This window comes from Cygnus atratus, chromosome Z (genome assembly GCF_013377495.2).
Source record: "Cygnus atratus isolate AKBS03 ecotype Queensland, Australia chromosome Z, CAtr_DNAZoo_HiC_assembly, whole genome shotgun sequence".
In the NCBI taxonomy this organism is placed as follows: Eukaryota; Metazoa; Chordata; class Aves; order Anseriformes; family Anatidae; genus Cygnus; species Cygnus atratus.
Window position 1 is genome coordinate 10106173 of NC_066396.1, and position 24840 is coordinate 10131012.

The following is a 24840-nucleotide window of genomic DNA, read 5'->3' on the forward strand; positions in this document are numbered from 1 at the left end:
GACAGAAAGAAAGCTTCAATTTTAATCCAGATTAAAAAAAAAAAAGTTTAAACACCCCCCAAACTATGATTGGTTGTTCAATGAAAAGGTAAAGTGAGGTTTACACAGTGTATCACAAAAAGCTGAGATGCCCACCTCCTTCACCAGGCTTTCAATATAGACTCCTTAAGTTATTTTTCCAATTATTAGCTTTGAGTTTCAATTGAATTATCAGACTTTCATGTAATACAGTGAGTACCTGTTGATGTTAGTGATCTTTCCCTTCTTATGCAGTGTGGAGTGCAAGAGACCTGCAATGGATATGGGGTCAGGTTAGAGGAAGAGAAGTCCTCAGCTGAAGAATTCTTTTGACTGGTGTTGGTTGAGCTCCGTAAGCACCACGTTACTACATGAAATCACACCCTGCTGTTATGGAAAGTGGTGAGGAAACAGAGGATGGTGCTGGCAGGTTTGCTGTATCTTTCACAAGTAGGTGAGGGTGTCTTAAAAATGAAAATAAATGCTACCAGCTGATGGTTGTGACTCAGCTCAAGTTCTCTCTAGCATGCTGCTCTTGAGTGTTTGTAGGTTCATCCTTTTGTCAGGTGAGTTGGAGGAAGATTTGGAAAGAGCCGTAAGGGAGTTGGGTACCTGCATTCCATGGGGAAGCCTACGTTCAGAGACCTTCAGCTTATTGAAATTCTATACTGAGAGTGTTTAAGCACCAGGTCCAACCTTTCCTTAGAGACAAGGTGTAGTGGATGACTTTAGTAGTAGGGTGATGCTTGGACCAGATGATCTTGGAGGTCTTTTCCAATCTTTATGATTTTATGATTCTATATTAAACTGAGATGTTGTCAGGTAGATATTACTCCCCCCTACTTTGTTTGTAGGATATACTTTCAATGTCCAGACTTAAAATTTATAGAGGTTTTATCATTTCTGGGCATGGTTCCATGGGTTAAAAGCTGTGTTAAGCATTAAAAAAACACCCCTGATTTTGTTCCCTTTTTGCCTGCCTGTAATCTAGGAAAAGGGTCATTTAGGAACAGAAACGTGGCATGATCTTCAAACAACTTGTGCAGGCTTCAGGCCCCTCATCTTTTTCCTTGCACCCAAACATCCCTTATGAATGGAAAGTGAATTGAACTAGAAGGGAATGTCTGATGCGGGATAAGAGAAGGTGTCTTCCTCGAGATAATCTCTAGCCTAAAACTGTTGCTGAGTTTTAAAAGAAGTTTGGCTTCCAGCCCTGGCTGTGTCCCTTTAAGGAATACTGGTTTTAACCTTATTACTTAAAGCTCCTGTGACTTAACCCTCTTAATTCTTTACAGCCAAATGCTCTTCTAAGGAAACTCCAGCATTTCCACCATGGAGATGTAATTTATTGCTACAAAATAATTGCAGAATTGCTCTTCTGAGCATCGGCTCACTCCGTGCTTATTTTCTCAGCCAAGGTCAGTGTAATAATATTCAGCTTAAGGTGCATAATTAAAAAGAAGTAATTAAAAGGAGGAGTTTTACAGTAAAGGCTATATTGGGTCACTCCTCTGTCCATATGAAGTCTGCAACATACAGCCAACCTGGTGCAATCTTTCTTGGCCTCTGCTGAGGAAGGGAGTTTGGGTGTGGAGCTAAACCCATTAAACCCTTCATTCCTTTAAAGCTTTGTGCCAGCACAATGGTAGCTTTTCACTGTGGGCATTTTTTGTATCCTTTTGTACCACTGGGTAGCTGATTGAGGCCAGACAGCATTGTAAACTTCAGCGATGGAGAGCTGCGTGCTTTATTCTGGTCTGCACTGAATGTTGGCATCCTGAGTGTTCCAAGAAGGTTTCTTTAAGGCAATTTTTTTCAGCAAATGCTTGACCAAATTATTCAAAGACTGCTATGCAAACTCATCTCTTTCAGATGATTTTTTTTTTTAATTGCTGAAAAGTATTTTTTAAAAGATATTTCAGAACAGTTCTGTATGGTCAGGTAGTGATGGAAAGGCTATATCTGAAGAAACTGTGGGACAAATTTCATTTAAGCCATAATATAAACTGAAATTTTCTGCTTGGCCAACTTCCAGTTTCCAAGGAATTAAAATAAAATGTAAATGAATATGGAGTCATTTACATTTCTAGAAGGAAATCCTTTATGAACACCTGCTTTTCCTGAGGGATTTCACAAACCCCAGAACTTGTTTTCAGGAAATACCCAGGGCCTTCTGACTTCCAGTGCTTGTGACGATTCACATTTAGCCATCACATGGTCTTCTGCAGCAACAGCCACGGCCCTTTGCAACTGGAGTCCCTGTGGGGTGTTACGACTGCAGGTGCACTGGGGATCTGCAAGGTGTTATGCTGGAAACCTTTAATAACTGTTTTTTTCCATCATGCCAGCAGTACTGTGCACTAATTGAGGTGATGCCAAGGTAGCTTATCAGCTTTGGGTGAGGAGGGAATTTGACTGCTGCATTAAGAGCTATGCACATTTTAGAAAATTGTGTGTCATTCTGATTCTGTTCAGCCTCCCAATCTTTTGAGCTCTTCTTCATCATGCTTTCTTTATAAGCAAGTGGGTGGCGTTCTTGAGGAGGTTGCTTGGCCTCTTTGAAAGGTGCATTTCATGTGACTTTTCGTAAGAGCCGGAGGGCCATAAATTACTAAAAAGCTGAGGCTGCCTTCATTTTCGGAGGTGGGAGTTCAAACAGCACCAAAATTATAATGATGTTTTGTAGACTAATAAGTTCTTGTTATTTATGAAATAAATTCTTTCTATTTTTTTAGCTCACACATGCCCCAAACTTGAAATCCTGATTTGAGCTGAAACTTGCAGTATGGAAACTTGGACGTGGCACGTAACACGAATAGGAGTTGGTGGGGAAGGGGAAGTGGATGTGAGACAGTAATTTTGTTTCAGCCTTTCCTACCTGGTATAACTTGCTGCGTGTGCAAAATTTTATTAGATTTTCACATATCAAATTAAGTAAGTGGAGTCTGCGTATGCTCCATTTTAATAGCAGATTTTTTGAGGAGATTAACTGCTTAGAAACTCTATAGTTATAAGGCCAGAATGGATTGTTGTAGTAATCTAATATGACCCTCTGTAGGACATTGTATTTTTTTAGTATAACAAGTATTTTAGTATAACAAGTATTTTTAGTATAAGATCTTTTTTAGAAAAAGATCAGATTTTGAATTAAAATTGATGAAGGATTTGCGGCAGTTCTAGGCAGCAAAGTTGATTATCATCATGCACGACAAATTTATGCTTTTCAACCTGAACTGGTTGTGCAGCTTAGCATCACAGCAGCAGGTGTGCCTTTACTTAGGTTGGAGAAACTGTTAGTAAATTATGATCCCCCACCCTTCCAGTACTTAAGGACTGGGGAAAAAGGGTATTGGGTAATGCCTGTTACTTAAGTGGAGGTTCTTGGCTGTTTTATGGATGATCTGACTGTAATGAGAAACACACACATTTTTTTGGTGGTTGAAAGGAGATCAAGACATGCCGCAACCTGCCAGGCTGGCATGTTAAATCAGTGTTTTGTGATGCTTTGGCTAGGTGGGAAGAGCGTGGTTTAGCAGGAGGCTAGCAACAAACCTGTTGTGAATTTGAGTTTGTAGTTACCGTTCTTTAAGTGTGGGACACTTCAGTCAAAGGTCTAGAAATGTGTTCAGGCTCTATTGGAGCAGAGCTGCACGTGACTGGAGTGTGAATACACCGGAGTTAACCCTGTGCACGCTTGCTGGGGCTTGCATTCCAGTTTTTCTCAGCAGCAGGAAAGAGATGGCGTTGCAGATGAATTAGGGATTGCATGACTCTAAAAATAACAAGTGATGTGTAAAGTTATAGGAAGTAAAAAGTGAAATGCATTTTATTAGTAATTTTTCTGAGTCCATTTCCTAAACAGCACGGTGGGAAGCTTGTGACCGAAGTGGTGGTGCTGGGGCTGTTGCTGTAGGACTCGAAGCAGCTATGGCAGGGGTTATAATGGGAGGGAATGGAGGTGTCGAAGGGGATGCCTGTTCTGGCAAGAGAGCAACAAAGGTGACTGGCAATATTCTGCTGCGTTAGGGATTGTAAAGCGGCATTAGGGTGGATAAAAGAGAACCAGTTGGGCTGAAATTACTTTGGGAAGAGCTGATAAGAGATTTTGCTGTGGTAACACTAAGAGATCTGCGTAGTCCAGGATTTAAATGTGGGTAGAAATTTTGTAATGTGGTTAGAGAGAAGTGTTTCTGGGCATTGTCAGCGTGGCAGGCTAACTCCCCGCAGCAGAGGAGTGCTGTTGGTCACGGCTGGGTACAGAGCTGTGTTACCTGACAGTTTCATCATCACATGGCGACTGCCACCCTAAGAACAATGCAGGTAACTGTAGTTGTGGCTTTAAGCAGCACAGAGGATGCTGAAGAGATGCTGGATGTGGAAGTGAACTTGGTTTGAGTGACCACAACTTAACCTAGGGGAAATTGAAGAGCTAAACCTGTAGACCAGCACCTGCAAAAAGTATATAGAAGCTTTTTGGTGAAGTCAGGAGCTTGGGTATGGAGGAAGACATGGAAGTCTGTGAAGCTACAGGGGCAAATATTAACATCTCACATAACAAGGAAAGGCTCCTCCTAGGAAGTAACCCCAGAGCTGATGATTGACCTGAACACTGTGTCAGGATAACGGTGAGCAAACACAGAACCTCTGTGAGGTGTGGGAAGAAAAATCTGTTTGAAAGGAAGGTGTGTCTTGAGGATCGGGAAGTGCAGGGGTAAGGCAGGGGTTTCCAACTCAGCAGAAGAGGTGAGCTCTTGCAAAGGATGTTAAAACAGATAACAGCAGGTGCTTTGGTCACACGAAAAGGAGAAACAACCCATCTCACAGAGGAAGGAATCTGGCCACAGTGCGTAGGGACAGGGTGTAGAGTAAAGATGAGCTGGGTGTGATCCCTGAGCTGCAGTTGTTGTTTCTTTTGAAGGCTGAAAATGATACACGGATGTATGGGGTTGGAGCAAATCTTCTACACCTTAATGAATAGAAGTCAGGTAAACTCTAGCCCAGAGTGCTAACATGTACAACACTTGAAATCTGAAGTCTGGTAACTGCTGTAAGCCAGCAGTGGCATCACCTAATTGGAGAAGGAGATTGGTGGTTTCTGTGGGGTGGCAGAAAGATAAGGAGATAAGGGAGAAATGTGGGCAATATGTGCATCTTGACCTCAAGAACAGGGGAGACTGTGATAGCTTGAGGTTTAAAGTGAGAGTAATAAAAGCTTTATAGACAGATGGAAGCTGTGTGGAAGGTAACTGTGTATGAATGTGGTGTAGGCTTGCAAGAGGCAGACTGTGCTGGGCTAACCTCTTGGCTCTGTATGAAAACATGCATCTTGCCAATCACCACAGCAGATGTTTCTCTTTGAAGAAGGTTGGAACAGGCAGAAGAAACGTAAGGTGGGTAAGGAACTGGCTGTAGCAGAAGCTACTAACATTGAAAAACTGGTGGGAAAAGCAGGTAGATGTCTTCCACTTGTGGTATGGCGAGAAAAGTAGGAATGTGTGTGTCAAACTTGTTTTTAAGCCAAGTCCTAACGGCATAATCGATTTGGAAGTAGAGAAATATAATGCATGAAGAATTAAGTGACCCTGAGAGCATCTGTAAGGAAAATGAGCTGGTATTAAGTAGAAGAGTTACACGTGTAAAGGCAAATTACAGGAATTTCTGAAAAACAAGAGTTTCACGAAAGAAGAGAAGAAGAGCCCTTGTGACTCTGCACCGTGTTGTCAACCAGTATGGGAAATTGTGGAAAGAGGAAAAGGTGTAGCAGTGTGTGCTGGGGAGAGTATTCCTGGCACAGGGGGAAGGACAAAGGCATGGGTAAGTTGTCCATGAATGCAGCAGCCTGCACAGGATGAGCCTGTTTGGGGTGGACAAGCTCAGGTAGGACTTAATAGAGAGGGTGGAAGTAAATCTGTTTATTTTAGTTAATGATTTTGATACTAATGGTATTTACCCTGATGGAATTTCAGTGTAATTTTTATGGAGGCTGAAATACAAGCAAACACATGGGTTGCAGGAGAACTGTCTTGGGTGTAATCCTTGTCAATAGTAACACCTGGTTGTGATTCAGTTCTGTGTATCTGCTGTGTCAAAACAAAAATATTGGCAGGTGAGTGCTAATGTGTTCAGGAGACACAGCTCCTTCAGATACCAGTACTGCCATGGGGAGCAGTCAGCTGCTGTTCCTAAATGATGCTTGGGTATCAGTCTGTAGCTGGGTTTTGGAAAACACATTCTGTCTTTACAACCTTAACTTAAAAGATCCTTTTCAGCTTCATTCTAGGGAATATCGTAAGTGATCAGCGTCCAAAGACCTTAAGCGAAACAAAAGAAATCCTGAAAGTTGCTGCCAGTCTCACTGTCCTACTTCTAGAATTTGTCTTTGTCCTCCAGGAACCGGTGTTGTCTGAGCAGTTTGTGAATGCCAAGGGTAAAGTAAGGCTTCCAAAGAGTTCATTTGCAAGCAATATTCTGTTAGATCCCCAGTTCTTGTGTGGGAATCTCATTCAGTTATACCATAGCTGATATACTGAGTATTTCTTTTACTCTTCCTTAGTGCTTGCAGTCAGCTTAGTTCTGTCTCCTAGATGTTATGCTTGCCTCTGGTTTGTGAACCAAAGCAATTAAATATTTAAGTAACATAATATTAACATTTTCATTAAAACTATTTTTCAAATTTAGACCAATTCTGCTTCATTATTTGGTGCAGGAAAACGCAGGTGCTGTCTTTCCTGGGAGCTTATCTCTTGCTGTAGTATGGTGGGATATATATATATTTAAATGTTCCTGAATCCACCACAAATACGCTGTTGCTTTATTTTTGAGTTTCTCTTTTGGCAAGTACATTAACCTTCTGAAGTTGAACAATGAGATTTGTTTAGCTCAATCCCTCTCAGGGCAAACTTGTGCTCAGTTGAGCTTGACGAGTAGCCATGTTCATTCAGTTGGCTGCTTGCTTGCCATCCTATAACTTCAGTGAAACTACCTGAAGATACCAAGGCTGTGATTAGATGGCAATCACTTCTGGTGTGGTTAGCCAGCAGCTTTTGCTCCAGGGTGCTTCATGTTGAACCTAAATCTGTCTTGGGAGCATAGAAGCCTTAGTCATTCACGGGACTAGACTGATGAGTTCAGTGCTTTTGTTGACTAAAGAGAGAGAAATGCATTCAAGTTGTTTTATTTCTATCTGTAATTCCTGCTTTTTATTCCTTGTTTGGTACCAGAGACAGCTTACTATGCCTGAGCAGCTGCTGCATGTGCTTCGTGTCCTGGAAGAAATTAATTGTGAAGAGGTGGATTTCATTTTCAAATAAAATAAAAATGCTGAGGGAACTCACTTCTGAATTAGGTGTAAGTTTTTCTCTTCTCTTTGGCTTTTTTTACATGCAAGCTTTTCTTTTAAACTAGTTGAACTATTGGTTTGTCAGCCAAGTCAGTTCACCAGCTCAGAGTGTCTTCCAGCAGACAATATGTTGTCTGTCTTCCTGCCTTCTGGTGTTAGGGTACAGCTTACATTATACATATTTCCTTAGTCATTGACAGCTATGATATATGAATATATGAATTTAAGTCTGTCTTCTGTGAAATTAAATGGTGCAGGTTTTGTTCATGGTATCAATTAAGGCATTTCCACTTACTTAAAGTAATGCATTTCTCATCCTCACAGTGCTTGAAAGAAGGGTAATTTGTGTCACTGAAATTAGAAGCCTCCTTTCTTCTCTGCCTAGTAGTATTTATCTTCTGTATCTGCAAATTCTGAAAGATTTTATATTTTTTTTTCTCCTAATCAGGCACAGATTCAGGAGTAGAGATGCTGTCTCTTTTGATCATTAAACTGTGAAAAGTTAAGAGAAACCTGTAACCTGCAGGGAACTCCTTTAAGAAAAGGGACTGACGCACAATGTAACAGAATAAATCTGAGAGACAGACACACACACAACAACTCACTCCAGTATTTTATATCCAAGCTGGTTTTTTTTATATATATATATACCAATAAAGTGAAGGCTACAAAGTGAAGGAATATTGGATAGAAGAGGCAGTTTGGGTTGCTGTTTAGTTCACCTTCTGGTTGGGGAACCATGTCACCTGACAGAGCTGTCTGTGTTGCCAGCGTCAGGAGGATTAACCTTTCCGTAATCTCCGTGATTTGAATAAGAGATTTTGTTCCTGTCCTCACTGCTCAGTACAAAGCAGCTGCTGAGCAAAAACTTCAGGGAATCTTTAGCAACATGTTTGCGTTGGTCAGCCAAGAAAGGAAGAAATAGATGTTAGAGGATTTCTCTGAGCTGTGCTTTTTATCAGCTGGTTTCCGTGTTTGTATGTTAAGCGTGTATAGGTGGAGCTCTCCTCCAGAATCAGGGAGGTTGGCTACATCCTCCATTGCCTTCTTGTTTAGAAGGAGTTTTCCTTCTTGTTTAAAAGGAGTTTTGTTACACAAATAGGATCAAATACATTTCTCCATCACCATCCTCTGCTTCCCCCTCCTCTTCCCCTAGTAAACTTTGGACAGAGGCATCACCTCTCGGTTTGTTAATCACAGCATAACAGAATTTCAGCATATGTTTTCCCACCTCTCAAGAAAAATTAAAATGATCCAAATGGTCTGAGGTGGGTCTGAATGTTCTGAGGTGATGCTCACCTGCCTGTGCTGGGTCTGGCCGAAGCTAGGAGGGATTAGATGGCTTGTGTCTGCATCTACCCCAGAGAAACCGTGGTGGTAGTAATAAGGGACTTCACTCTTCAGATTTTGTGGGGCTGTTAGCGGTAGTAAAGCACAATTCTAAATAAGCATCTCAGTATGCTGGCTCCTGTCTTGCCAGAATTAACTTGTCAGCTTGCATTGAGATCATGATTATTGTCAGAGAAGTTGAAGAGGTGAGTAATGAGGTAAAGGGCTCTCTGGAGCATTTTGACTTGGCGTGTCTTTGAGGCACCGTGTCTGTCACAGGCTGTGGGGCTCCTGAGGGTTGGAGCTAATAGTTTCTGCACAGCCTTTAAGGACGGGTAATTAGATGCGTTGCTAGAGGGAAGATTTTTGTCTGGGCGCTGGGAAGCTGTCATTGCAGCACGTCCCAAAGCTGGCAGAAGATGGCTTACGATTTCTGCTCCTTACCTGAAAGGTGACGTGAGGCTCAGGTGGTTGATCTGCTTTGTGTTGGGTGGGGAAGTCTCCTGAGACTGACGGTCTGCCAGCTGGACTGTGGGACCACAGGAGAAAGGGGGATGGATAAACCTATGCCTGGGAAGAGCTTCTGCAGTGCTGCATCTCACCTGGCTTTGGGAACTCCAACACAATGTGACCACTCCTCCCCGTAAGCTTCCACCTCCTTTCTCCTGCACACCATTTAGCCACACAAGCTGACTAGAATTGGAGGCTTCTGCACTTTTTCTGTTTCCAACTGTATTTTATGTAAAAACTGGAAAATACTTTATGGGCTGTTGGCGCTTTGGATTCACTAGCAGTGCTAATCTGTTACAGGGTGTTGTAAAGTTCAAGGATTGCATGTTCCTACTTTCTTTACTGCTTCCCAGCATCTGTTTCCAGCTTTTCTGGCTGTATGGTTCATGAATATTCTCTTTTTACCCGGACAGAAGGAACAATGTTGTCAAGCTTATTTCAGCTGCTGCTTATCTGAAATCAGTTGAATGCTTCCTACTGACTTTCAGGAAGCTCTTTCTGGGATCAGCTGTAAGTGAACTTAATAAAGCTTCTGCTTTGCAGTAAGGAAGCTTCAAGTGCTAATGCTCAGTGTATAAATGATGTGAGCTGTCGCTTACAAAATAGCTTGTCAATATTTTAAGCATTTTATTGATAAGATCCTGAAGGTTTTGGGGTAAAATGGCGAGCACATTATTAAAATGTGATTCCTTTCACAGTACAGCCTTTGTCCTTAGTGGTCATGTTGGTGTACTGGTCATGTTTTGCCATTGTGGATCCTGTTCTGTGCCAGCTTTTTAGTAAAATCACCATTTAGTAAAATCACCATATCCCTCTGCAAGTTCAGAGATGAGGGGAGTTCTGGGTCTTGGGATCTGCAGTTTTATGAGTCTCCTCCCTTCCTCTCTGTGAACCTATCCAGTACTAACTGCTCTATTTAAAATTTTGTTTTCAAAACAGCAAATAACAGCAAGACCTTGCTGCTCATTACAGATTTGCTGAGAGGTGCTGGTGTCAGGATCCTGGAAGTCTGATGTTTGCTGTCCCTTCAGGGAAAGAACCAGTTGCAAACCTTTTACTTTTCCTCTTTTGTTTTGTTCCCTGTCACAGTTGCTTTATTCAAGCTGCATACCTAGTTTCTTTTATTCTTCCTGTCCCTTATCCTTCTAGTAAGATGATTTTGATTTATTTGTTATTTTTTGTGAGACACAGGTTTGATTTTTGTTCTAAAAAACTCTTCATCCCCAATTCCCTCAGCATGTATTCTGTAGCACTATTTATAATTTTTCTTTTAATTGCTGCTCTTTGAGAAGTTTCTAGACCAGCCTTCAATGTTTCTGCACAGGTGTGCTAACTACCTGATAGCATTTCCTTGACCTGTGAATTTCTGCTGTTGAAGAAGTTCAAGGAATATTTCAGGTGGGTGAGTTCTTGAGCTAAGCAACAAGCACGAATGCCTATGACGCTCTTCAGTTCAGGACCATGCAAACCTGTGTGATGTTAAGTCAGTGTGTCAAATCAAATCTGGTAACAGATTAACCTGTAAATGAGATCCAGGTGTCTCTCCAACTGTCTGAATCAATTTTGTCATTGAAAGTGTTTAGAGGCCTACATACATTAACTGTCTTCTGCATTTAAACTATTGTAGAAAGTAAATTGAATTGCCACCCCTTCTGTTGCATGACATCTTTTAGAGATGTAGGACCTTTTAAATGAAGGCTTCTTTTGCTAATGAGGGTTGAGTTTTATTTAAAAAAAAAAACAAACAAAAAACAAACAACCAAACAAAAAAAAAACACAAAAGAAAAAAAGCAAAAAAATTGTAAAGCACCCTGTGTTGAAAGTGTCTGCAAAGCTGGACCTTTGTTTCAGGTATACCTTGGTAATGGGGTTTTGTTTGGCATGTTTGCAACTCTCAGGGTTTTCTAGCAAGTTTTAAATTTGTTCTGTTTAAGTTTCTAGGTAACTTTTGTGTAAGGATGGAAGAAGTGGAGCACGGTAAAACTCCGGTGCAGGTAGAGCTGTGCTGTGTAATCTTTGCAAGCTTTGTGCAGAAGCTGAGATAAAAAGTGTCAGAATCTGTAGAAGGTGTGAAATTACCTGGTTCACCAAAGCGATCAGACTGTGTGTTGGACAGAATAGGTGCATCTTTGTTCTGATCATCGTGCCATCATGCTGTCCTGCCAGCTTTTTTATTCCTGTGTAGGCTGGCTGTCACGATGCCCTGCCAGCTCTCCAAGTTCGTGTGAAAGAGACAGAGCAGGGAACGCTCCAGACAGCCTGCTGCTGTGCTGTCGCTCTGATGCCTGTGGGCTATGGCAGTAATAGAAGAGATTTAGATAAGACAGTGACATATAGCTTCTATATGTAAAAAGTTGCTTTTTCCTGGATAGATTTCAGTACTTGGCTCGCCAAAGTTCAGCCTGTACAGGCGATGGGATGCCGAGCCCGAGGCTGTGAAACTTCTGGCAAGAAGCAAATGCTGGGGTGAGGTTTAGCGAGCAAAACCAGGCAAGAGGAGGCAGCTGCAGTGTCCCTTCAGGACTGGAAATGTCCCTCAGGTCCTGTGTATGGGGGTGTCTGAGCTGTGGAGGAAGGCAACCAGGGTGCTTTCTACCTGTAGGTTGGGACATTTATGTGCACGCAAGCTCTAAATACTACACTGCCAGAGGATTTACCAATAAAACAAAGGAATTACTAGAGAAGTTTGGCTGCTGGGAGGTTTACTGGGATGTGCACTTTGGGTTTGCTGTCTACAGTGGTCCTGAAGTTAAATGGGGTTAATATTGTCTGTGCACAGGAATCTGGAAAACTCTTCCAAGGAGTCAAATGTTTCCCAGCTGCTGTAAGTCACAGTGCTGTGGGCAGAAGGGGTGGAGTGACTTTGAGGAAGCTTCATTGAAAATTGTATTGTAAATCAAATAAATTTAGTAGCATTGTGTGTCTCTGGACAGGGTAATGAATTTGCAGATCGTCTGAGCAGGAAGATGCTAATTCACATGAATTAAGAGGGATTGTAATTCATTCTCAAGACATCTGGCAAAAGGGAAATCCCTTGGGTAGATCAATTTGCTACTGCAGGCAACAGAATAGAAGCTCTTTTTTTCTTTTTTTCCCCAAGAGAATCTGAGAGTGGTAGTAGATGATTTTTATATGTGGTTAGTTGCCGAAATGAGCACACCTTGCTTTAATTTGGCATTGCTTTGGTTCCCAAGGCCTTGAGAAAGGTGAGACAAGTTGTCCTGTGGGAATTTAGAGTGGTCAGATTGAGGAAAGCTCTCTGCTACATGAACATGAAATGCAGTGTGAACGTGTTTCTTCCTTGATTAACTATTAAAAATTAATAAAACACTATTGTGTCCGTTCCATTTATCCTGGACTACTTACTGAAGCAGCTAAATCTCTCAGTTCAGTTGAGGTAAACATCATGGTATGGGTGCCTTGCTGCTGAGGCCATCCAGATTCCTCCACAGCTGTTGCAGTCCAACAGGTGATGGATTTTTGGAGGACTATTTCAGGTATTAAGTCAGAAAAATTCTGCCTTTAGAAGCAACCTTGTTTCTTCTGGGACTGATGGAAGTCTGTGCTGGGTTCCTGCTCTTCTTTCTGCTGCTGCCAGAGCAGTTTGCTGGTCAGCCCAGCCCTCCGTTCGCACCAAGCCATAACAAAATGTTATCCTCTGCTTATTGCCAACACAGTCTCAGCTTTTACGTCTGTTGGTCCGTGAAGGTACCCACTGTGTTTCCAACACGTCATTCCTGAAGGGAGCACACAAAGCTCTCCTCACCGGTTCAGCGGAACAATGGCTGTGTGCAAACCCGCGGTTTGTTTTCCCTGGCAGAAAGACAAAGCATAGTGTAAGAGATGTGGCTTAAGTCTCTTACCTGGCCCTGAGGCTGAAGGAATGTCTCGCTGCAATAACTGCCTTAACTCAGCTGTGTGCTGCTGCCAGGGTCGGAGTCCAAGCGGGTGCTGTGCTCGGCTCCTGCAGGGGCTGTCACGGTGCTGCTGAGCCCCGTTAGGTTGCAGGGGGGGCTCCTGCACAATTATTCTTGTTCTGTGCTCGTTCAGGAAAGTCCTTTCCAACTGTACCTAGCATAGATCTGAATGGGTGAGAATGCAGTGGAGCATTTCTTTTTAAAGAAATTGTCTTAGAACTGTCTTGGAACTGTCATGGGCTGGAAATGCCCAGGTGGCCGCACGATGCCGAATTGCCGTAACAGGCTTGGGAAACCATTAAGCTGCTGTTTCACCAAGACCTTCCTTTCTTAGAGTTACAGAGGGATGAGAAGATTTTCATGGCACAGTCGGTGTTGCTGTTCTGCTGTTGCATGTGCAGTTCCATTTAATAGCATAGCTCTGATGCTGCTAGGCTTTTATGGGGACCATATGAAACAGGACTGGGGTCAGGGTCCCTATACAGCCTCTGCTTCCTCTGGCTTGGAGCACCCTTTTTGGATTCAGGTAGTGGGAAAGGCAAGGATTTCTTGCCCACAAATGTGAGGTGAGGATGTGGACAGGCTGTGCGTGTAAGATGTTCTTTGGGGGGGAAAGGTACTTGTGGGAGCCCTTGGTAGATGCTCCAGTCTTGCACCACTTGCCAGTCTCATGGATTTTATAAGTAGCTTTCAAGAAGTGAGTAGGAGGTGCTGAGTTTCTGCCTCTGTGATGAGTACGTGTGCTAGAGCAGTTGCTCCAGGGTTCAGACAGCGAAGCAGCTACTGAGGACTCAGTAGCTTGTGGAAAATGTAACAGACCTGAAGGGCTAGAGCACCGCACACCAGCCTCTCCCTTCCCAAAGGGGTCCCCTCCGTTCCGTGTGCATGCTGCAAGGGCGCACGGGCAGCGAGTTTGGTGTGCACGCAGCACACCTTGTCTTGTACTAATCTTGCTAGTATGAGCCTTTTGCTGTGGGCTCTTGTTCCTGCTGCTTGAGCAACCTTTGCACCTCGTGCTGTGTATCTGTGCGCTGAGGCCTGAGCACCTGCGGGAGGGGAGGAAAGCGCAGAGCGAAATGGAAATAGGAATCGATTCTGCTGTCTGACTGTAGAAGTTAGATTACGTGGCCTGTGCTCAGAAACACATTAAGGCTGCATTCATGTTTCACAGGGAAGAGGAAACTATTTGTCAATTTGCTGATCACGAAAACGCACTTTGAATGCTCTGCTTTCTGCATTGATTTTCTTTTTAAGAGCACTAACCAAGCTTCATCCTCTCCTCCTTCCCTCTTCTCCCACAGCCCATTCACGGTGCTTGACTGGCCTCTGGAAGGATGTAGATTTTGTCGTAGTGTGGTGAGTGACCAGCTCGGAAGTCATGTGCTGGGTTTAGTGAGGATGTAATCTTTTGGCCATCTGCTCAGGCACTCCCCATGTCCACATCCCCCTCATTTGCAAGCAAATGTTAAAGGTGAGATTGAATCTACGGATGTTCAGAGCAGCCATGCTCCCTTTAACTGCGTACAAGTCTGTTCCTGATCAGGGGGTTGTTGTCTAAACCTCATAATAATTTGGCATGCTTGATTTTAATCCACTGGCTGGTGTATGGTGCACCTAGTCAGAAAAATGTCCATCAGATGGAAAAGTGTGTAGTAAGAATATTTGTGTAAAATTGAGATTATCTCTGACATTTGTTCTGCTGTTGGTTTTCCACCTTCCCACAATGATTATAGACTTTCATTGTGACGTCTGGCTTGTATTTTATCTTTCGTAGTCTTTAAGGGTCTGTTTCATTCTCCAGACCTTTGTAACTGATAACCATAGAGCCTCTGAAAAGCTAGTTTGTTTACTTATTTTTTATTTTTTTTTTTTTAGTTTTAATACAGCATCACAGGCAGGACTTCAACCTAAACGTTTTCTTGTCTATTTAGAGCAACACCATAATGTTAAAGGTTCACCAAGGAAAATTGTCTGGATGAATTGAATGCTTGCATCAATTTTCATCACTTTTTTTTTTTCCATCTGTCTAGTTTGCATCCAGTTATTTCAGTGCAGTCTGTCTGCTTTCTAATAGCTGTTACCAGCGCTCTTTGAATTGAGGTGCAGTACGTGTCTCTCTGATATGCCAGTCTTTTTCTTTCCCCTTGCAATTAAATCATTTGCTTGCACAGCGGGAGCAGGTGCACCTCTGCGTCTGTGTAAAGCAGTGCTCGCACATGGCAGTGCAAAGCTCTAGGCCTCCTTACTCTCTGATTTTCTAACATTTTCTTTCCTCCTCTGCCATCCTTCCTCTACAGTGTTGCAGCAGTGTTGGAGGATTATGGCTCAGCCCAATTTTATGTTGGCCTCTGGATGCCTGGGCTTTCTGCACTGCCCTCTTTGCTGAGAGCAGCCATTGAAACCAAACAGGATTTAATGTTTCCAGTTTGCTTGGAAATGCTGCTTCACCTGAGCTCAGAAGTGCCCATGGGATAAGTGGGAGTAAGTCAGGAAACCTCTCATCTGGATCTTTGACTTCTTGTCTTCAGCTTTTTACTTTGTGGCAGTACAGAAACAACTGTATCTGTAACACTTGGCATTGCCAGTGCTCTGGAGGATATTTTCCTTTTTTATGTTTTCTTTTATACAAGGCAGTATTTCACATAGCTTGATTTCAGTCTGCCCTGCTCCTACTGTGAGCCACCAGCAGCAATTTTTCGGTCTTTGTTGCAAAACTGAGTAACTAAGTTTTAGTGCTTTGGGTTTCTTCAGACCTTCATTGCTCCTCTGCGTCATTTCTTGGGCACTTGGCATATAGGAGCTCAATAAGAGCTATAAGACAGAATTAGCAGGTGAGGGTACAAAATGGAACTCACTCAGGGAAGTGACCCTATTGTATTTTGGGAGCTGCACCTTTGCCGTAGCTTTGCACACCTGTAGGAAGTGCTTTCCATAGGGCTAACAAAATAAAAACGTGTCCAAATCGCTCTTCCTGAAAACCTTTTGGATGTGCTATGTAAACTGGCAGAAAGCAGAAGCTACCCATGCAGATGAGACTGCCAGGCGTGTGATCCAGCTCTTCTTTATAAGCCGTGCTGCTGAGCTGAAGGTGCAGCGTGTTACGTGCAGGTTGTAGCAGACTTGTGGTCTTCATTTGCCCTTGCCTTGGGACATCCCTGCTGCCGTGAGCCCTGAGGCAGCGCAGGACTTTGCTGTGTTTCATCAAGGGAACCTCTTAAATGTTCAGAGCTGAGGCCGTTGTGTGCACACAGCATCCGCCCCTCAGCTTGTGTATTGCTTGCTGCAGGGGCTGTGTCCATCTCTGTGTCTAGGGAGATTTACCCACTCTGGCTGTTATTTTTTGACAAATAATATGGGATTTCTGTGCTGGGAGTGCCTCCGCTTCTCTGTGAACAGCACTGGAGCTTGTTGCAGCCAGGTAGAGACCAGCTGAAGATTAATGCACATCCCCTGCCCTCTCTTTCTCCCTTTTCCTTTCCCTTGAGCAGATGCACTTGTTTCTGTGTCCCCTTCATTTTGTAAAGGGGAAGGAGAGGGGAGGACCTGAGGTGAGCTGGTGTATGCCCCCTTCAGGGCAGCGTTTACTCATTAAATGTCTGTTTTTTGTGGTATCCAAAGGCACCTAGAAAGTGGGTAAATTGCCCTCCCCATTGCCCAGTGGTTAAACAGGTTGATTTGGAGATTAAAAAGGAATCTGTGTCTTCAGTCAGCCCCAACCATTGTGTCTTTTCCTTGCACCATTAGGTTTAGCATAAGGAATGCTTCAGGCTCTGAAACTGGAAGAGAATGAACCTCCTTATTTTGGACCTAGGGCTTGCAGGCCATGGCAGTCTAGCAAAAAGCTACAGCTCTTTAAACTTTTATGTAAAACATCTGTCTTGTACTGTAACTGGTACAGCATTCCCTTCATGCAAGCACCTACCCGAACGGCAGATGTTTGCAAAGCAGAATTTATCAAATAGCAAGGGTGTTCTTCAGCATCAGACCCCACTGCAGCTCTGTGCGTGTAACCACATAAGGGCCTTTTGTTTTTCTTTCTGCTGTTACTATCTAGAATTTTTATCTTGGAAGTTAGACCCTGCAAGCATTTAGTAGGTATTGGGTGCTTTGTTTATTGAAAGGAAATTTACTACATCGGTTCTTAAGCCTTTCTTTTGCTCTCAGGTGTATCTTGCTTCCTCGCTTGTTAAATATGTTTTCTTCTGAGCGTTTGTTTTCCGCTGGGAAAACTACCTGGAGCCTGGAGATGTCTCATCTTAGTGCTTACACTTAGCAATACCAGTGAGGATGTGAGCTTGCAAAAGAGAACTGTAAACAAAATCTCCCCTAGGTGGACAGAGCCCTTCTCCATCCAGTGAGATAAGAGCCAGTGCTGTTTTATGTTCTAACCGTTGTTTTCGATAAGTACTGTCCTGGAATTGAATTAACAGAGGAGGGCTCTGAAAAGTGACATTTGAATGCAGACTGCTGTTTGTTTGGCGTACTGGGTTAATTTGGTTTACAGATGTCATACCAGGGCTACTATTCGGGCTTGGTTGTTTTTGAGTTGTGGTTGAGAGTCTGCTCAGCGCTGCTGAGGAGAGATCCTTGGCTTATAAAGAAATCTCAATTTCTTCTGAGTGTCTGTAACTTTGTAAGTGAGGGGGGTATGAAATGACATCTTGCTAAGACCAGAAATAACCTTCTGGTTTGCAGAGGACTGATTTTGAAATTGCTTTGCATTAGTCGTATCATATTGCTTTCCAAACTGTAATCCTGCGATTCCCTTTTAATTGCATCATTTCAGAGAGGTGAAATGGGGTACAGAAGACGCTCTGTCACTGGAACTGTTAAACTGTGAAAATAAGTACAGATTTCCAGCTTCCAGGCTTCTGCTGGGGGAAGTTCTCCAATTAACATGATGTCCTGTGACACTGTCACTTGAATGAAACTTCAGCAGGACAAAATCACTAACAGCCTCTTTTTTTTCATCTCTTTACAGTAAAAAAAGCTAAACTCCAAGGACCACCAGGTAAGCGGTGCTCTGCTGGTTGTTCTAGTCAGTCCTGTTTGTAGTGATGGAGACTTTTGAAGGCTCCCTCTAGGTTTCCTATACTCCTCTCTGCTCCTTCATGTTGTCTTTATGAGGGACAAAAGCCACCCCAAGAGTCCAGGCAGCCTGAGGATGTGACCTGGTGTCATGGTACTGAGAAATGTCTACCTGTTCACCTCATCTGCACAGGTGATGGCTGAGGAAACACTTCCTCTACTGTCACCACTTCCCATCCCACCCTGCCCTTCTCTCTCATCCTTCCATCATTCCTGTTCAAAACAAGATCTGAAGATGTCCACCAGGCAGAACTGGCATGTGCATGACTGGATCAGTGCCTCTTCGATCCCAGCTGGGACTGCTGGATGTTACGGCAGAAGTGGTTCATTCACTGAGGTGGTAGTCTGCAGTGGCTGTGATTGGGAATGAAATCCCATCTGCAAGGTTTTGTATTCACATAATAAAAGAAAAACAGCTGGTGGCACCAAGGGCTTACAGACTAAGCAAATATTCTACTGTGCTAGACAAGGAATCCTGTAGCTGGTGAATATGCTTATTGAATGAAATTTCATTTGTTTATTTACTTATTTTACAAAAAGAATAAGCAGTCTGCTTTTTTTTTTCCCTCCTTGGAGCTCTGTTTCAGGAGGTCTGTAAAAAAAAAAAAATACTTGTTTGAAATATTGTTACTGGAACTTTTTAAGGAAAGAATGAAGTGTGGCCTCTGGGACAACACCTAGTAAGGTGTTTAGATCCAAAACAACTGCACAGCTTTATTCATGATGTATTTGTTCAGCTCTATTCTCTTTGTATGGTGGTCCACAGGTTATATAGCTGAAAGCTTCCCAGGTCTCTTTTTTGTTCATTTTCTTTTGCTGTCATCTTCTCCATACTCCACTCGAGGTCAAGAGCTGTGCGTGCACCAACCTTGCTTTTTTTCCAGGGTAAGAGAACTGAACGCACAGACTAGAAGGGGGCAATGTGTACCTCATCCTTTTTCCATGTAAGAACCCTTCTCAGGGCTGCATTTGTCCTGTAGTCTAGATATAGCTCAACTGAAGTGTGTGGCTTCACCAGCAAGCCCAGGATTCCACGACAATGCAAATCAATGTGGCTATACATGAGGGAATCCAACTTTACACTGCAGAAAACATTTTGATGCCATTACATACATGGCAGTGCCATAGGTCTTCCGACAAACTGTGCTCGTTTCATTTCATTTGTTTTGTGAATAGAGCAACTGCATGTGGAGGTGACAAGAATAATTACAGTCTCCATAAAATCCTAGTCTATGGAGAGAATGGAAAGGCTAGAACATATTAATTCAGAGAAAAGAAAAATACAAGGAAACAGGGAAAATATATACAAAATAAAAGACAAATGAAAGTGGATAGGAAGGGATTTTTTTTTCTGTAGAAAAAGAAACTTGTGATGGTAAAAGGTGGTAAATGAAAAGAGAAAACATTTCCACAAAAATAATTATCCCATGAGGTGTATTGCTGAAAATAGACTTGTAGCCGTGATTTTAGAAACACTTAAGAACAGGCAAAGAAAAATCATAAGACAGAAACTGCTTTAAAATAAGTGAGAGAGATGTAAAGTGGGAGATGTCACTCCTGCTTGAGTTTCTGTATCATGAAGTTCCCCTTTCCTACATGTCCATTTAGGATACTTGAAGCTAGATGCTGGGACATGCTAAAGTAGCTCACAGCAATGTGAATTTTGGCAGTATTAAAATGGACTGTGATCTGATGTAAACTGAGAATAGGTACAGCAGAACATCAAAGTATTAAAATTTGTTCACTGCTTTCTAGCTACTTAGTAGATGTCTTGTTCTGGGTTTGAAACTGATAGGTCTGAGTTGGTAACTCATCTTAAAAGGGAGTTTTTGTTCTTAGATGCTGATACCCAGACTTCATGTGTGTCTATGCTTGACTGCTTTTGGTTTTATTAGCAAAGAGTTAGTAGCAACTAGGAAAAAAAGCTTTTCTGGGCTTTTTCTTCAGATTTAAGAGGAAAAGCAAAACATCTGAACAAACCCTGTCTTGTCAAAAGAGCATAACACAATTTGTCTAGGTCAGCCGGTTTAGCCAATACAGATCAGTTTTAGCACACTCAGCATAAATCACTTTTTTCTTTCTGCCTAAGTGTTTTTTGTTTTTTTTTTGTGGACGCATAGATAGAAAATCAGATAGGAACTAGAAAGTAGTTAGGTCAGAGGGGAAGAGATAGTATGATCAGCCGAACAGCTTCTGGCTTTTGTCTTTTGCAAGTTTTATTTTTAGCTGTGCACAGTCCATGTGATGAGCCCTGTTCCTTTGGAGTGTCTCTTCCTTTCATCTGCATTTCAGGAAGCAGTCACTCAAAGCGGCAATGTTCTTCAGGATTTTATACTCTTTCCTTTGTCCCTGAGTTACTGCAAGTGCTTTGCTATCCATTTTTACTATTATTATTATTTTTAAAAAAGTGGTTGAAACTTTGTTGGAAGATGAAAGGCATCTTGAACTTTTGGGTCTTTAACCCACTGATGTCTTTCCACCTGGGCTTTTGGTTTTGGTCCCCCTGGGATGCAGTGTACAGAGTGAAAACCTTGAAATATTGTGCTTATGTGATGAAATGGTATACTGAAGAAGAAAACTTTTTGTCTCTTATTCGTCAGATAAATTCAATACATATGTGACCCTGAAAGTGCAAAATGTGAAGAGCACGACGGTAGCAGTGCGAGGCGACCAACCATGCTGGGAACAGGACTTCATGTTGTAAGTGTGGTGCTGTGCAGTGGTGAGGTGCTTGTGGGATTTGCACTGCCATTTACATGAAGCTGCTGAGAGACAGGTCATCAGACAAGCCTGTAGTAATGACACAGCTCCGAGTTCAAGCAGGGAGTAGAATTTAGCTGGTCAGGCTCAGGATTATGTCTAGTAATGGTCAAGGTAGCCCTGCAATTGCCAGTCAGGTCCTTAGTGGCAAGGCTGAGGTGGAGCTGGGAAGTCTGGGGGTTGGGTCTGGATTGATGGGGTCCATGGGCAGATGTGGGTGCAGCTGTGGCTCAGCCAGAGATGAGCACATCTGCAAGACAGCTTAGGTGAGGACTGAAGGACTGTAGCTGGGCTTAACTGGAGATCCTGGGCCATGGGAAGAAGGTGTGGGTGGAGGCCCCTGATGAGGCTGGTCAGGGTAATTAAGACCTGTTAGTGCACTCAGGGCTTCAACGCTGTGATCCTAGTTACCTGTGTGCAGGAGCTATTCTTGATCAGACTTCAGACTTTTCAAGGCTTGCATGTTTTTCTGCCATTGGCCTGGCGCCCATGAATGTGTTTTCCAGCTCCCCTACTGCAGCTGAGGGGCTGTCAGTCCCTGCCACGAGCAGCAGAACTAGTTCCAGCTCTCCCAGGACTTCTGGGGCAGCTGGCACCTGTGATTTGCTCTGGTTCTCATAGTCCTGACCCACAGCCAGAGATTTCCCATTATCTTTTAGAATGGTGCCTTTTTTTTTTTGTTTGACTCGAGTGAATGAATGGCTCATTGATAGTGCATCTGGTTTTGTTTCTGTAGCTTTGTAAGGCAAAGTGAACAAAGTTTACTAAATCCTCGACACCCAAGTTCTTTTATCTGAACTTGACTTGGACACTGCTGTTAGGTGGGGGAATCATGTTCGTCTAGTGGAATGCAAAGCTGGTGCTGCTGTTTTTGAGTGGAACTAAGGTGTTCATACAGTGTCTGTAGCAAGAGATGCACACGGGGCCTAGTGAGCGCGTTACCCAATCCAGCGGCAGTTGGTTCACCTCTGCCAGAAGTGGGAAACTTTTGCCTCTGAGCAAGGAGTTCACCTGGGTCAACACAGTGTTAACATCAGAGCAGTGCTCCCATCTCTCTTGTTTTATGGCCTTTGTTTGTTTTTGGAACCGCACCTGAGGTGTGTGCTTCAGGAAGGAGAGTTTGGAGCCTGTCCTTCAGTGTCTGGCGAAACACATGCTCCTGAACTCCATCTGCTTAGCTTTGGAGTTTCTTTTCGCACAGAGGCTGTGACTGCCGCTAACACAAAGCATGCAGGACTGGGGAAAGGTCAGGGCAGGGAATTGTACCTGTCTGCCAAGTCGTATGCCAGTACCGGAGCTACTAACTCATTCTTCTGTGATTTGTGCTTGACCCATGGGCAGAAAATAGCTTTAAACATGGCCCAGTACCGAGGAGGCTACTCAGCAGTGATTTAAGCATGGCACTTGTGTTGGGTGACTGCTCTAGGCTGCTCCTCCTCCTTCCTCTGACAGCTCTTGGAACTGCTCTCTGATTGCAGCTAGGAGTTCAGCTAGCATGCTGTAAGGTCACTGTGCTACTCCGTAATTAGTTGCTAGGGGATAGGAAAGCAGAATATTAGCTGAACCACCTCAACATTATCTCCTCTGCTTTAGCCAGGCAACAGGGCAGTTGGGAGGCTTCTTTATAACAAAACCATTTTTTTTTCTCCAAACACAGGAGTTTTTTGCTGAAGGAAGGGTGTTTTTGCTGTCTGTTTACCATTTTTATAAGGTGTAGTAGAACACAGTGTAACCGAGGAAAGACTTTCTGTCCCTGTATGTAGTTTTTGCTTCCTCTTTGTGAGAAATGCTCTTTGTGAGAAGTAACAGTTCAGTGTTTGACGCTCTGGGAATGTTTAAGATTCGCTTTTTACCAGATCAGCAAAGCATTTCTGTGTCGTCTTTGGGGACATCTTCTAGTTTTGAAGCAGCTTTAAATGGGCTGCATACTTGCAACAAGCACCTCTGAAGTGAAAGTGCAAACTGTGATGTTAGAACATGATGATTTAATGACTGTTAAAGTTGTTAGAAATGTCTTTCCTTTAAATTCTGTGTGCGTGTGAGAAGGGAGGGACACCAAGTTAAAATCTCTTGTTCTTTGAAGCTATTCTGCGTCTAACCAGAAGGTGGAGAAATGGAGACAGTCAAAGGCAAACAAAGCCATTGCACTGAAAATCCTTTTACTTTTTTAAATCTGGTGACCTGTCCTGTGGAATTCTGTACAGGAACCTGTCAAGTGTCTCTTAAGGTCTTATTATGTCAGTGTATATTGAATCAAAGAATGTAGTTTTACAGTATATCTTTCCTTCTATTCCATTTGTGGCCTCCCACTTGTCCAGCCAACAGAAAATCAGGCATTTTTGTTATTTCAGGTTTGTCTGTTCAATCAGATAAAAGTCAGGCTCTCAAGAGGCAAGCAGTGGGAAGGCGGAGCAGTGACAGCACAGGTGGACAGTTCTTAGCTTGGCTGTATGGAGTAGCAACATCCAAAAATAGAGTCACAGAATCATTTAGGTTGGAAAAAACCTTCAAGATCATCAAGTCCAAACATCAGGCTGACCTACTGAGTCCCACCACTAAACCACGTCCCTTAGTGCCATGTCCACACATCTCTTAAGTATCTCCAGGGACAGGGACTCCAGCAGTTCCATGGGCAGCCCATTCCAATGCTTGACCATTTTCTCTGTGAAGAAATTCTGCCTGATATCCAATCTAAACCCCCCTGAAGCAACTTGAGGCCATTTTCTCACATCCTATTACTTGTCACCTGAGAAAAGGGACCTCCTTGCTGCAGCCTCCTTTCAGGTAGTTGTAGAGAGTGATGAGGTCTCCCCTCAGCCTCCTCTTATCCAGCCTAAAAAATTTGATGTCAGTGTGCTTTGCTCTGGCTGTAGGATTTGTTTTGAGACTTAGAGACAAAACATTCTCTTATGAAGTTGTAAGGACAAAAAAAGCTCAAAGCTTGTTTGTCCCAAAGCTGGGACAAAGCTCAAATATATGCTGGGATTTGCAGTGGTTCTTTTTTGGCCAAGATGACATTCTACAGAAATTAGTGATTAGCTAATTTATTTTTTAAACATAGCATGGATGCATTTAACTGGACAGAAGGACAGCAAACAGCAGCACTCTGTGCCCAAGATACCTACTTTTGGGGATTAGCAGTTGTACAAGAAAAAGTCCTGAGCTCAAAAAAGTAGGAGCTACAGCCTTTGCCTATAGATGGGACAGTGTTGTATCAATGGACAGATCAGGATTCTTCTGTGCTCCATTGCTTTTACCAACATTCAGGCTGTGCACCTGTTTATGCTGTTCTTATGCTGAATTTGTGATGTATCCTTCGCTCACTGAGAGGGAAAACAATTATTATGTCCAAGAATTTTGCACTCAGTGGTCATGTGGCCAGAGTGGTCATGCTGCCAGAGACTTGCATGGCTCAAGGCCTTGCAGTGCCCTGCAGAGGAACAAGCCAGCACTGGAACAGAAGCAGCGAAGTGTGGCTCTGTGCAATAGGTAGTGCTGCTACTGCAGCATAGCTGTGTTTGGGACTGTTACTCTTGGCATGTGGCAGCTCTGGCATATGTATTAGCATGTTTGGGCCTGACAGAATATGCTCGTGTTGCTGAGGGTGAGCATACACCTGCTTCGTTAGAAATGGGGTAGCTGATGACAAAGAATTGCTCACCTCTATATTTCAGCCCAAGATATATTTCCTCTTCCTGTGCACATAGCCATTGAGATAATTTTCCAACAGGCAGTCCATGCATGAGATAGTTCACAGTTTTATTTTGTAGTCTTTATGTAGTTGGTGTTAAATTATGAGAAAATGCTCATTAGGAATTCCCTATGAGCACGAGCTGCCTTGGCCACACACTTCTGGAAGCTGTCTGCAGCTTGACAGAG

At 43.1% G+C, this 24840-nt stretch overlaps 1 protein-coding gene across 2 annotated transcripts in view; it reads left to right on the plus strand.

The window, feature by feature from the left end:
* Positions 1 to 24840, plus strand: part of UNC13B (unc-13 homolog B) — a 212336-nt gene that overhangs the window by 6609 nt on the left and 180887 nt on the right. For both annotated transcript variants that reach the window (XM_050716466.1, XM_035563881.2), the window contains exons 2-3: positions 18095 to 18124; positions 20802 to 20901. In XM_050716466.1, coding sequence (XP_050572423.1) covers positions 18095 to 18124; positions 20802 to 20901 — 130 coding nt within the window. The remainder of the gene's footprint in view (positions 1 to 18094; positions 18125 to 20801; positions 20902 to 24840) is intronic.